The sequence below is a fragment of the Monodon monoceros genome, unplaced genomic scaffold, assembly GCF_005190385.1.
Source record: "Monodon monoceros isolate NGI ecotype Baffin Bay Population unplaced genomic scaffold, NGI_Narwhal_1 Super_Scaffold_19, whole genome shotgun sequence".
In the NCBI taxonomy this organism is placed as follows: domain Eukaryota; kingdom Metazoa; phylum Chordata; class Mammalia; order Artiodactyla; family Monodontidae; genus Monodon; species Monodon monoceros.
Window position 1 is genome coordinate 4,093,491 of NW_021703775.1, and position 14,779 is coordinate 4,108,269.

A 14,779-nucleotide genomic window follows, 5' to 3' on the forward strand; every position below is an offset into this window, starting at 1 on the left:
GTTAATGACATCAGACTCTACTTCTTCTATGGGATATCACACACAGCAAAGTTCAGTCATTTTGTAGAAATACAGTAGCATGATCATATTCTTATATGTAACAACTGCAAAAAAATGTTTTAAAATCAGGGTGTATATTACAATATTTTCCATTGTAAGACCAGTTTTACATCTTAAGGAGCAGTTCTTCCTGATGTACACCACTACTTTCATATCAGAAAACACACTTTAAAAAAAATTATCTTTATAAGTAGAAAGCAAATTACAATGGCTTTAATTTTAGACCAAAGTTGTATTTTATTAAGATTATAAATGGTGTTTTAAAAACGGCATCTTATTATTTTATATATAACAGACTGATATCAAAAAACATGTTGAAATTAAAAATGTTAAATTATTTTTTAATCGCCCACAGAAATGCTATGGTGGGCATCTTTCAGAAAGAAAGGCCCCTCTCAGGGGCCTTGAGGAAAGAGGTACTTACTAACTGCAGAGTCATAGGAGGTCGAGTTGTGCTCTCCTCTCATGAAGGGATATGGCGACAGGTAAGCATGCGTGCAGTTCTTCAATGGTGGCTGATTAGCTAGGAAGGAGAACAAAAAAAGGCATTTGTTACTGAGAAGCTGAGTGAAGGTTTGTTCCTAACAGAAGAGAAATACAGGATCTGGGGGTACACAAGCAAAATAAAACTATAGGTTAGATCGACAAATTCAGAGAATTATTGAATAAGGGAGGAAACTTCCTTAAAAACCTCATATGGTAAATAAAGCACAGGGGACCTGGAAAGTGGATTCATTTAAAACATCTAGTTCATGACCTAATTCAAGGGAGAGAATGCCCTTAATATCACCCTAAAATTGAAAGCACCAGATTTCATTCATTTTCACAACTATGTTCTCCAATTCCTAACATAATGCCTAGCACATAGTACGTATTCCAAAAATAGTCATTTAAAAATCTAATAAATTTAGATTTAACCTTTATTGGTTCTAATTAATAGAAAATTTCTTCTATATTCTATTTTCAGGGAAAAGATGTAAATGATAGACCATACAAGTTAATAATTCAAGTACATTTTTAGCATTTGAAGAAACCACAAGAACTTTAATGTTGTTTGAAACCTTGAAGATTTCATCATATACCCTCTAAGGAGTAAAATACTCTCCCCTTCTCTAAGTCTTGGCAAACTCTTCCTCTTGCAAAGTCTGACCTACTCCACTTTACCAAAGTCTAAATAATCTTCACTGGCAGATCACAGGCTTATTCTCCTCCCTCAAATGACAATCAGAAACTCTATGAAATATTTCTCTCAAAATGCCATTTCATCATTACTTTGTTCCTTTTACATATGCCATTTACCGTTGACTCGTCTTCTGTGATCTCATATTTGTATGTTATATTCCATGATCTTGACTATTGTTTAAATACCATACTTTGATTTATCACAGGAGTATTTTGATAAGAAGACTGATAATTTCAACCCACAATAAGTCTGAGGGTAATAAACAGTTCTTTCATTGCTGGATGCAATAAGATAAAGGCTAGCTATTTTCAGTGAATTGATTTTCAAAGATTAACACAATATAGAAAAAGCAGTTGAAAGAATGCATCATATTTTTAAGGAGCTATTCTTCTTCAAAAAAGAACTTTAAAGTTTCTATGAGAGAATGGAAACATCAAAAGCAAAGCATTTCTTAATATTGCCCACAAACTTGGTTTAAGCCCAAATAGAGCAAGCTTTCATCTGCCACTGCTGATCACTGTTTTGTTATAAAGAAGATTTTTTTAAACTTTGAAGCTATTAATATAAAATAATACATCTTTAATTCTGGATTTTTAAACTTGGGAATTTAAGCCCCCCCAAATAGCCAAAAGAAATAAAAGCATTTATTTGCAACATAGCAATAATAGACACTCTAAAAAAATACTATAGATAATATGTTTTGTTTGTTAGGGTTGGTATATTTTAAACATGAGCAAGGAAACAGCGGATTATTCAATTCTGCCATAAGTATTCAGACTCCAATTTCATGTTAGAAAATAAAATAATTATTCCTATAGCCATTTCTACTTAATAAAAAGGAATCACTTTATGAACATTTGGAAGATACCCTATTGAGATTCTACAACTAAGAATCCAATCCTATTTTATAAGTGACATGCACCAAATGAGAAACTGTTCATTTTTATTTTAAAGCCAAGGGGGAAAATAAAGCTGAATTCCACTTACTGTACCAGAACTGCCAGATATTGGAATCATTCTCTTCCACAATCCCATTAAACCAACATCTCCAGAAGAATCCTTCATGGTGGAAAGTGACGTTTTCTATCTGTACAGAACGCAAAGGAAGTAACTTTCCATCAACACAAGGAACATAATCTAAACAGTTACCTCCAGGAAATTTTTTAAGCAATGTATTTTTTCCCAAGTAATGATGATCAGTAGCTTTCTACATATCTCTTCTATGAAGAAATAGACATTCCACTACCATTTTCGGATTTCAAGAGGATACATAAAGCTATGCTCATTACTATCGAGTACAACAATATTTTGAAGAAGAAACGCACATTCTGTTCACCTGAACACTTTCCCACTTCAGTCGCAAGAAGCCAATAATCTGATCCAAAAGCCACCAAAAAGAGTAAAACCCCCAAAGCACCAAAGAGAGCCCCAAAGAAGATGGCAATATTTAGTCTCATTTTCAATTCACTGGTTTCCCTTTAAATAAAATAAGAAAATAAAAAATAGCTAACACCTAGCTCCTCAACCAAAAAGAATAAAGATTTTTGAATAGGCAGAATCTTCTTGAGAAGTGTCTCTTAGCTTTTGTTTCGGTGGCTTCGCACTCGCACCCAGCCAGTGGATTTGTATTGCCTTTGCTCTCCCCTGGAGGGACTCCAGCCCAGCAGCTGAGAATGGCTGACTATTTTAGGATACTGATTGAGGAGCTGTCTCTCTCCCATGGGGATCAAAAAATAACTGACCTTCCCCTGACTGTGGAGGGCAGTATCAGGAGCTGGCCAGAATCATCATTACTGCTGCTGGGTAATCCATAGAAGTGGAAAGAAGACGGAATGGTATGAGGTCATTGACGGCACTGGCCCAAAGTCTTAAGTGTCTGAACAAGCTCCTCTTAATCCAGAATGACCATTACAAACCCAAAGACACTGAAGACTCTCTTTGAAGATATATAAACCGCAGCTATAAAGAACCACAAAGACCTCTCTTGGATATAACTGAAGTTGTAATTAATATCTTAATCCTTTTTGGATATTTGTGGGATATAAAATAATTAGTGGGTTGACAGATCTAACGTAACAGCAAGTACAATTCAGGTTTTAACTTATACACTCATAAGTGTATTTAAAAGATCAAGAATATGGTAACACAAACTACTTAAAGTAGAAAAAAACTTTTATGTAGCATACACTATGACATAAAAACAGCACTTTATATATAGCAGCTCCCAGATCTTGTACAAGTTATTCCAAATAATCATCTCAAAAGTGGACTAATGAAAAAAGTCTCAAAAATATATTACTTTCTGGATTAGGATGAAAGAATATGGTCTACTTTTTGTTTCCTTCATTTTAAATATTCAACCTCCTCAAAATATGGATCTTACCTGATACCCATACAAGTCACCAAATAGCAATGAATCTATACTTTCTTCATGTCTATCCTCTATAGCTCACTTCTTTGTTTTTGTTCCATGTCTAAACATGCCCGAGAACATTTTTTTAAGTATTTGTGTAATATTTTAAAACTTTGTCTCTATGGCTATTGTTTTTTATAATCCCAGTTGTAACACGGGTCACTACATCTTCTCAAGAGGCATCTGAACTCTACCGACTTCCTTCACCACTTCTGTTTGACATGGGATAGATCCTTAGATAATGAAATTAGCAAGGGCAAAAAGACAACTCCTTAGTAAGGATGTAGGGCCTTGACCAGCTCCAGCTATATGCAATCAGAAGTGCCCAAGAGTCATGAATGGAATTCTAAGTCATAGAATCTTTTTTTTTGAATTTTATTTCATTTTTTTATACAGCAGGTTATTAGTTATCTATTTTATACATATTAGTGTATGTATGTCCATCCCAATCTCTCCCAGTTCATCCCACCACCACCACCCCACATACTTTTCCCCCTTGGTGTCCATACGTTTGTTCTCTACATCTGTGTCTCTGTTTCTGCCTTGCAAACCCGTTCATCTGTACCATTTTTCTAGATTCCACATATATGTGTTAATATACGATATTTGTTTTTCTCTTTCTTACTTCACTACGTCATAGAATCAGTGACTGTGAGGGTTAAATGGAATTTGAGAGTACATCTGTGCTGATCCCTCATCTAATGCTCAAATCTCCTTTATAAGATTCTGCAGATCAACAAGCCATGCCATTTTCAGCCGTTTCATTTAAGGACATCAATAATGTCCATAGCTCTACCTTAATTTCTGCCCCAAACTCCTTCCCTAAAGGTTCCAGTCTTAATCGTATTCTGTCCTCCAAGGCTGTACAGCACGTTTAAACTCTGTCGTATGACAGAGCTTTCTGATATTTTGAAGAAGCAATCATTTCGTGCCTCCCTCAAACCCCACTCCACCCCTTAATATAGGTCTTCATTTTTCTAAGCTAAACATCCCATTCCTTTAAACATCCCTTAGATTGGAACAACTCCCAATCTCCTTGCTGTTCTGATTCTTTGCTACAATCTGCAAGTATTTGATTGAGGTGAGGCATAGCGAAATATTCCGGGTAGAATCTAACGAAGTTAATATCACCACCTTTCTTATTTGGATGCTGTGATGAGCAGAATAACGGGTTCCCAAAGATGTCCATACCCTAATCCTAAATATAATCACGTAATCTGTGAATGTGTTACCTTACATAGCAATATCCTGGATTATACAGGTTGACCCAATCTAATCACATAAATCCTTAAAAGAAAAGTAGAGACTCTTTCCTGACAGTACTCAGAGAAAGAAATGTGACCACAGAAAAAGGGTTGGAGAGGGCTTCCCTGGTGGCGCAGTGGTTGGGAGTCCGCCTGCCGATGCAGGGGACGTGGGTTCGTGCCCCGGTCCGGGAAGATCCCATATGCCGCGGAGCGGCTGGGCCCGTGAGCCATGGCTGCTGAGCCTGCACATCCGGAGCCCGTGCTCCGCAATGAGAGAGGCCACAACAGTGAGAGGCCCGCATACCACAAAAAAAAAAAAGAAAGAAAAGAAAAAGGGTTGGAGAGTCGCTGGTTTAAAAATGTAGGAAAGAGACCACACGCCAAGGATCGTGGGCAGCTTCTAGAGGATGGAAGAGGGAATAAAACAGATTCTCTCCAAGAGCCTCCAGGAAGGAATGTTGCCCTACCAACACCTTGACTTTGGGGATTTCTGACCTCTGGAACTGCAGGATAGTAAATCTGAGTTGTTTTTAAGACACTGACTTTGTGTTAATTTGTTACACTGTTACAGCAGCAATAGGAAACTAACAAAGATGCTGTTCTATAATTAATACACTATAAGATCAAATTAAGCGGGTTTTTGTTGGGGGGGGAATGCATCTTCAGGAAGTGCTTACTGAGAACTTGCGAGGGTCCACGCATTTTATCAGATACGCAGGGCCTGACCTTGAGGAGTTCATGAGCTAGTGGGAAAAAAAGATTCTTCAGAATGAGGTACCTAAGGTTATAATAAGCTTCTGGCCGCCCCAGTCACAGCCTCCTGCTCAGCCACACACACCCTCCCAAGACGACTGTGGTTGTGGTTTTGCAGCTTTACTGTAGGTGACAATGCTGTTGTTTGCAGAGGAAGAGGAATCCTTTTAGGAAGGTTTTATTTATTTTATTTATATTGTAATGACATGTAAAAATCTATGCATTAATACTAAATCTTTAACACACACACATTCACAAACACACACACAAACAACTGGATTGTTAAAATAAGTAGAAAGAGTGCAGGATCTATTATTGCTACAGTTCATCTCAATTTTGGTTTCGGTCACAAACAAAAAATCGTCTTTCTGGATGAGGTCTATCAACTAATATTTTTTCACCATGTTTTGGTGTATCCAAAAAGGTATAAGTATCATTATCAAAATGTATATTTATCAAAGCAGCTACTAATGTAACCAATCTAATTGTTTCCAACCATTCGTTCGTGGGCATCCATTTGAGAAAGATATCATAGACTACTTCCGACATCATCAAACTGAACTCCTTTAGTTCAGTTATCCTCAGTGCTTCTCACAGTGCTTGACACACAAGGGGCACTAAGATAAAAAGAAAAATCCATTTGTACTAGGACTCTTGGCTGTAATACAAATACGTAGCTTCCTGAGCTAGCCAACTGGTAATCCATCAAGAAGAAATGGCTCTGATCTGGCCTGCTGTTTGTGAAACTTGGAGAAGTGGATTTTAGCAGGGTCTGTGCTTCCTCTGTAGATAACCTCCCTATCAAACTACCACTGGCATTTTTCACAGAACTAGAACAAAAAATTTCACAATTTGTATGGAAACACAAAAGACCCCAAATAGCCAAAGCAATCTTGAGAACGAAAAACAGAGCTGGAGGAATCAGGATCCCTGACTTCAGACTATACTACAAAGCTACAGTAATCAAGACAGTATGGTACTGGCACAAAAACAGAAAGATAGATCAATGGAACAGGATAGAAAGCCCAGAGATAAACCCACGCACATATGGACACCTTATTTTTGATAAAGGAGGCAGGAATGTACAGTGGAGAAAGGACAGCCTCTTCAATAAGTGGTGCTGGGAAAACTGGACAGGTACATGTAAAAGTATGAGATTAGAACACTCCCTAACACCATACACAAAAATAAGCTCAAAATGGATTAAAGACCTAAATGTAAGGCCAGACACTATCAAACTCTTAGAGGAAAACATAGGCAGAACACTCTACGACATAAATCACAGCAAGATCCTTTTTGACCCACCTCCTAGAGAAATGGAAATAAAAACAAAAATAAACAACTGGGACCTAATGAAACTTCAAAGCTTTTGTACAGCAAAAGAAACCATAAACAAGACCAAAAGACAACCCTCAGAATGGAAGAAAATATTTGTAAATGAAGCAACTGACAAAGGATTAATCTCCAAAATTTACAAGCAGCTCATGCAGCTCGATAACAAAAAAACAAACAACCCAATCCGAAAATGGGCAGAAGATCTAAATAGACATTTCTCCAAAGAAGATATACAGATTGCCAACAAACACATGAAAGGAGGCTCAACAACACTAATCATTAGAGAAATGCAAATCAAAACTACAGTGAGGGGCTTCCCTGGTGGCGCAGTGGTTGAAAGTCCTCCTGCCAATGCAGGGGACACGGGTTCGTGCCCCAGTCTGGGAAGATCCCACATGCCACGGAGCGGCTGGGCCTATGAGCCATGGCCGCTGAGCCTGTGTGTCTGGAGCCTGTGCTCCACAACGGGAGAGGCCACAACAGTGAGAGGCCCGTGTACTGCAAAAAAAAAAAAAAAAAAACTACAATGAGATATCATCTCACACTGGTCAGAATGGCCATCATCAAAAATCTAGAAACAATAAATGCTGGAGAGGGTATGGAGAAAAGGGAATACTCTTGCACTGCTGGTGGGAATGTGAATTGGTACAGCCACTATGGAGAACAGTATGGAGGTTCCTTAAAAAACTACAAATAGAGCTACCATATGACCCAGCAATCCCACTACTGGGCATATACCTTGAGAAAACCAGAATTCAAAAAGAGTCACGTACCAAAATGTTCATTGAAGCTCTATTTACAATAGCCAGGAGATGGAAGCAACCTAAGTGTCCATCATCGGATGAATGCATAAAGAAGATATGGCACATATATACAATGGAATATTACTCAGCCATAAAAAGAAACGAAATTGAGTTATTTGTAGTCAGCTGGATGGACCTAGAGTCTGTCATACAGAGTGAAGTAAGTCAGAAAGAGAAAGACAAATACCGTATGCTAACACATATATATGGAATCTAAGAGAAAAAAATGTCATGAAGAACCTAGGGGTAGGACGGGAATAAAGACACAGACCTACTAGAGAATGGACTTGAGCATATGGGGAGGGGGAAGGGTAAGCTGTGACAAAGTGAGAGATTGGCATGGACATATATACACTACCAAATGTAAAATAGATAGCTGGTGGCAAGCAGCCGCATAGCACAGGGAGATCAGCACAGTGCTTTGTGACCACCTGGAGGGTTGGGATAGGGAGGGTGGGAGGGAGGGAGACACAAGAGGGAAGAGATATAGGAACATATGTATATGTATAACTGATTCACTTTGTTATAAAGCAGAAACTAACACACCATTGTAAAGCAATTATACTCCAATAAAGATGTAAAAAAAAAAAAAAGAAGCCATAGTAGACTCTTATTTAGAAATAAAATAGAACTATCCAGAGGTCAAAAAGTATCTTTCTTCTTTAGAAAACTGGACCATTTGTCTACCATTTGAAACTCCTAATTTACCATGATTCCTAAAATGCTCCCAACAATCATTCAGTATCTCTTCCCCAAGTTCTCTCGGCAGCTTAAAAAACTGTCTATACTCCAGGGTGATTGTTAAACAGCTGCTGTGTCCTCATGATCTCTTTACAAATTCAGACGTTGGATCTTTTCCCTTTCAACCTCTTTTCTAGACCAGATGATGAGGGGAGACAGACCTTAGCACCAACCTCAACTCACAGTAATCCTATAATAGAACAACTCCATTGCTACTGTACATGCCCACTCCTTTAGCGAATACTGAATCTGTCTTACGCTGATATGATTGTCACAGTGAATCTGCAAGAGCACAAGCATAAGCATGGTGTCTCAGGTTCAATCCTGTGGGAGATCTTGATGGTCAGAAATGTAAATGGAGGTGAATGATAATAACTAATACTCATGAGCATCTACTGTGTAGCAGACACCATCCCAAGCATATTAGATGCCTTGAGTACAAGTAAGTCTTCAGTAGGTAGAATACGAAATAATCCATGTCTTGGGTGGGAATTTCAGCATCTAAAGGTCTTCTTGGTAGGAGTTAAAGATGTTCCTGGTCGCATGTAGAAGGCCAGAGGTAAGCAAAGAGAGCTCTGCATGGGGTCCCACTGCCAAAGGCAATTCACAATAATTTGTTTATAACTTTCAGTCTGTCCTCTGGATCCCTGAGGCTCCATGAGAAGGCAACGTGGCTGACTGAGGACCAGGAAATGACCCTCCAGGATCCGGTGAACCTGGGACAAGAACAGGAACTGCAGGGACCAGCTCTCATTCCCACGTTCTCCCTTGTTACTGGTATTTCAGAACGAGTATTTCATTGAATTAAGAAGAGGCGGACTTTCCTTTCACAGATGACTGATATTGGGCAAATGGTCCAACTCTCTATACATATACATATATCCCTATATCCCCTCCCTCTTGCGTCTCCCTCCCTCCCACCATCCCTAAGGATGGCACTCTTCTGAGACATTATGTCTGTTAACCTGTTCATTCTCACGACTCCCAGTGTACAAGCCGGGAGACCGAAGCGCAGTGACATACGCCCCCGCCCGGGGTTGCCTAGGCGGGAGGTGGGGCTGGCACGTGGTTAGCATGCACTGAGCGTTGTCTTAATGAATGAACAGGGAGGTATTTAGGACAGGTTTCTCTGAGTTTTTTTAATACGGAAAACGGGAACAACGCTTCGGCAGATGATCGGGGGTATCAAGTAAGAGGACGTGCATCAGATGAGCTGGTGCATCACACACATTAGGCTTCTCTTCTATCCTGCCTTTAGCTGGGGATCATTCTTGATGAAAAATATATATTTTTAAAAAGAAAAGAAAATAAATCTCCCGATGCTAGCATCCCAGATCTGACTCAGGTTTATTCCCACAGGCTAACTTCTCACCAAGGGCTCCCAGCCCTCCTCTCACCCATACACACCATCCTCCCTCCTAGGTCACCAGCAGTTCCCCAAATCTCTGCCCATTCTGCTCCCTTCAGATGAGAAGTCCCTTCTCTTCCTCCTAGCTGATGAACTCTTCATTAATCCATTCCACAAACATTCACCATTATGCTACGGTGTGCAATATGTTCTTCTAAGTGTTGAGTTACCATCAGCACTCTCCAAGGAGACTGTATTATACACCCTATACCACTTTCCCATATATTTAACTACACTCCTGCCCTTCTAGGCAGTTGTCAATTCCTGTGTCTTGAAAAAAACTGGGTCAAGAAATTTTGTTCAATGAATAAATTAATAATGAATGAACAAATGTCCCATGGACAATCTGCCCCATTATCCTTCAAGATGTTACTGGGGACACTGGTCCCAACATCTACAGTGTCCCATTATGAAGACCTGGAGGAAATTTCTGGATGCTAAAAAAATGTTGTGTTTCCACAGAGCACTACTGTTATTTTTCATCTTAGAGACACTATACTTGATTCATTTGACAAATGCATATCACTTGCCTGTTCTAAGACAGGGTGCTGTGTCCTAGAACCGTGACAGTGAATAAAATGTGCTCTCTATCCTCAACGAGCTTAATTCTCATGGCACTGAGAGTACTTTTCTTCATTTTGGTACCTGGAAAGCTCAGGGGCAAATGTGCAAAAGGTGATGTCCCAGCTTCCTGCTTCCCTCCCCTACCCTGACTTCCTTAGTTTCCTTTCTGTGTGCCCCTGACTTTCTCTCTCTCACACACATATTTTTAACCTATTATTTTGTATGTGTTTATGTGAGCAGCTTCAAATACTTTTGAGAACAACATAAAGACTAAACAGTGAAGCAAACAAACACAGACACTTTGTGAAATCAGATATGAGAAGTCACCATGTATTAGTTGCGTTTTTCCATTCTGAAAGATCCTTGAATTCTCTGTTGATCCCTGCCTTTTTTCCCGTCATTCTGATTATTTCTACTGTCATAATTTCACTTGGCAATCCTCCTGACTTCCTGGAAATAGCATCCCCTTTAGAGTCTCTTGTCACTGAGAGAAATTATGGCAAAAATGTTTTTAATTTTTCAATCTAAAACATTTATAGTCAACCTTTTGAAATCTTGAGGATACAAAGATCATTAGCATTCCAAGGTGGTGTGGTGAATTTTTTTTTAACAGATTAAATAAAACTTGACAACCAAAGGCTAGATGGCCATAGACAATGGAAGGCTTTGCCTATTTTGATTAAATGTCTTTTTATTTAGTTAACTGTGGTTTTTATCGACAAATACACTAAAACTTAGCAGAAATCCCAAACCATGTGCTTAATTTGTGAGTGATAAGGAGCAAAATGTTTTCTTCTAAGGTCATAATTTCTAATCCTGATATTGTAATAGTCTTAATTATCTCAAGGTATCTAATGAAACTATCTAAACATTCTCCAAAAAAATTAATTCTGGTTCACTTTAGTTTAAAAAAAAATACAACAATGGCTCACCATCCAAAAGTGCTGAACAAATGTGTAAACAAATATACAAATCGAACTTTCAGAAAACTGGAGTGGTTTTTTGGAGATTTTCGGGTAGATTCTTTTTTGTCTTGGAATAATATATTGCAGAACCACAATACTTATCTGCCATTCCAACATCCAAACTTTCTGAAAACCAAAAGCTTTTGGCAAAGCAAACCTGATTGGCATGAGGGTGCACATAAGCTATCGTGTGAATTCTTACGTATTTGACTTCACAAGCATGAATGTGTTTGATTACAGGGCTCGCCAGGTTCCACGGGGGCTGTTAAGTAATGTACGGTATATGCATGTTGCTACTTTTTCAAAATCCTCAAAATTCTGAGTTCTAAAGACACCTGGCCCTCAAGATTACGTATAAGGTTACATATAAGGCCCTCAAGGTTACATATAAGGGATTGTGGTCCCACAGTCCTAGACACAAGACAATAGACTAAATGATGACCCTAAAATTAATTGTTTTCCCTTTGATCATTATTGAAACAGATTTTTCCTGACCATGAACCATTACTATATGTCTCTGTGACTCTAATGACCTTTGTAAATCTGTTTTGTGTTACGGTTCTTGGTTCTTGTGTGTCACCCTCCCTGCTACCTCCCCCATCCAACAATATGACAATAGGACCACAATCTGGAATTTTAAGAGATTATTTTCACAAGCCTTCTCATCTTACACAGAGTACAGGAACAACAAATAAACTCTATGGGGGTGATAAGAGGTTCTGTTTTTGTTTACTGCTACATCCCTAACACCTAGCACAATGCTTTATGTACATGCTCAGTAAAAACTTAGCTGACCAAGTAGCAATCTTACTGAGTTGAATTAAATTGGGTTGAACATTGCCATCTGCTGGCCACAGTAAAAAATTGCATTCCATGGTACACTATGGTCCACTGGGATTTTTATATAATGCAAATATTGTAGAGCAAGGATTTGCTATTGGGATTTTTATATCACACAAATACTGTAGTGAAAGGATTTTCTATTTTCACAGGATATGATGCTGAACAGCCTTAACTAAGATGGTGCCATCAAAGTACCAAGGCCCTGATAAATAGCTTATGCTGAACACAACTGTATCAGGATCCACAGGCTCATTCACTTCATTAATGTGGGCAATTTACACTCCACTAAATTGAGAGCTACTTACACAAGTAACTCAAACAAAGGGAGTTATATTACAAAAATATCTTTCACTTTGTAAAAGTGTCCGATGCCTAGCTCCAAGTTCAATTCCCATAAAGAACTCTTAGTGCACTTAAGTGCATTAACTCTTGAAAGGCACAAAAAACTTGGAACTTATTTTTTTAAAAACCTGCCTTCAACTGCAATCAACACACAAAAAACATTTCAGAAACAAAACTGAGGACAAAGGGGAAATTTTCTGATACATGAAAATAGAAATGAAAATTATGTAACCATAGGAATGTATTATATAAAGAAATACACATTTAACGATTATAATTTTGATTTAATTTACTCATCCCTTTGTCTCGTTGTATTTCTTTCTGAGGGTACACATATATTCCATATACCAGAAGCCTGTGAATGAAAAGGTTCCCCTCTCTGGTCTCCTGGTTGTCAAAGTGCTTTGCATGAACCTTGCACACATGACTTGAGTCTTAAGCTAGAGAAAGACACTTTTATTTATCCTTGGCTCTGGGGATGTTGCCTTCCCCTTAAATACCTTTGCCACTGGGTCTTTCTTTATTTGTAAAGATGAAGATGGACTTTTACATTTTCCACTCCTAAGACTTTTCCAAGAAGGGATTTGTGAAAAGCTCAAATGAGCCCCAGGTCTGTGAGCCAGCACAGGTCGACCTCAAAGGAAAGACAATCCAATTCATGAGAGAGTGTGGGAGGCAGGAAGAGACACACCCGTGTGACCTTAGTGCCCCCTGAGGGTCTCGTTGGGAGAAAGTAGCTGGTGTTGCATTGGTGTGAAATTACAGTCAGAATGCAGGCAGAGGGTCTGATCACTGCAGGTGCTACAGACTTCTCTTCATGTCCCGCTCAGCCAAGTCCCTTAAGTTCTATTTAATTTAATTACACGTGTGGTAAGGGGTTAAGGGAGGACATATCAGCATACTCAAATAGCACAAAAGCTAAATAATAAAAAAGACAACAGCGACAAAATAATAACACCCAGCACTCACTTTGTCCTGAGCATTAGTCTAAGAGCTTTGGGCTTATTAAGCCATTTATCCTCCACAATAACCCACTGTGAAGTGCTGTGGTCTCCCCCGTTTCATCATCGAGAAAATCAAGGCAACTCTGAATCTCTCTATGGCAGAGTTCGTTATTGCGGACTGATTTGTTACTCTTCCCCAAATTCATCTGTTGAATCCCTGACCACCACTGTGACTACATATGGAATCAGGACCCATGAGGAGGTAATTCCGGTTAAATGAGGTTGTAAGGGTGAGGCCTTAACGTGTCACCCCAGAACACGGAGATAAAGTCAAGAGTTAGATGCTCTAGGCAGATCTCAGTTCAGCATCAGTTGTCAAAGAAATACTACAATGGGGAAAAAGCAATAAGGCTTCCATTTCCATCTTGGAGTTTATAGAGAACTGGGAAGAGCATTCTGCCACCTTCTCCGCAAGTAAAAGGTGAGACTAACTTCAAAGGCATGACTTTTCTTGAACCCATGGGAGAATCAAGGTCTCAGGTAAACAATCAACCAACTTGTGTTTCTGAGGAAAACTTGTCTTTCTTCTGTGGGAAGAAAAGGGACCCAAGCTTTGGGGAAATGCAGAATGGCAAGCATGTAAGTTCCTAAGAATATTCAGCTAAAAAGTTCTAATGATTTGCATTTCCCTAATAATTAGTGATGTTGAGCATCTTCTCATGTGCCTCTTGGCCATCTGCATGGCTTCCTTGGTGAAATGTCTATTTAGGTCTTCTGCCCATTTTTTAACTGGATTGCTTGTTTTTTTGATATTGAGCTCCATGAGCTGTTTGTATATTTTGGAGATTAATCCTTTGTCTGTTGTTTCATTTGCAAATATTTTCTCCCATTCTGAGGGTTGTCTTTTTGTCTTGTTTATGGTTTCCTTTGCTGTGCAAAGGCTTTTAAGAGTAATTAAGTCCTATTTTGGAATATTACTCAGACATAAAAAGAAACGAAATTGAGTTATTTGTAGTGAGGTGGATGGACCTAGAGTCTGTCATACAGAGTGAAGTAAGTCAGAAAGAGAAAAACAAATACCGTAGGCTAACGCATATAAATGGAATCAAAAAAAAAATGGTACTGATGAACCTAGGTGCAGGGCAGGAATAAAGAGGCAGACACAGAGAATGGACTTG

At 38.8% G+C, this 14,779-nt stretch overlaps 1 protein-coding gene across 2 annotated transcripts in view; it reads right to left on the reverse strand.

Moving 5' to 3' along the window:
* The window catches only part of TMEM182 (transmembrane protein 182), a 66,584-nt gene that overhangs the window by 45,652 nt on the left and 6,153 nt on the right, over positions 1 to 14,779 (reverse strand). The window contains exons 1-3 of one of the 2 annotated variants that reach the window (XM_029231454.1): positions 2,569 to 2,912; positions 2,231 to 2,330; positions 485 to 583 (exon numbers count right to left, since the gene is read on the reverse strand). In XM_029231454.1, the coding sequence (XP_029087287.1) occupies positions 485 to 583; positions 2,231 to 2,330; positions 2,569 to 2,700 (331 nt within the window). In that variant the 5' untranslated portion in view covers positions 2,701 to 2,912. Of the gene's footprint in view, positions 1 to 484; positions 584 to 2,230; positions 2,331 to 2,568; positions 2,913 to 14,779 lie in introns of those variants that run through there. The other variant, XM_029231455.1, reaches the window with a different exon arrangement.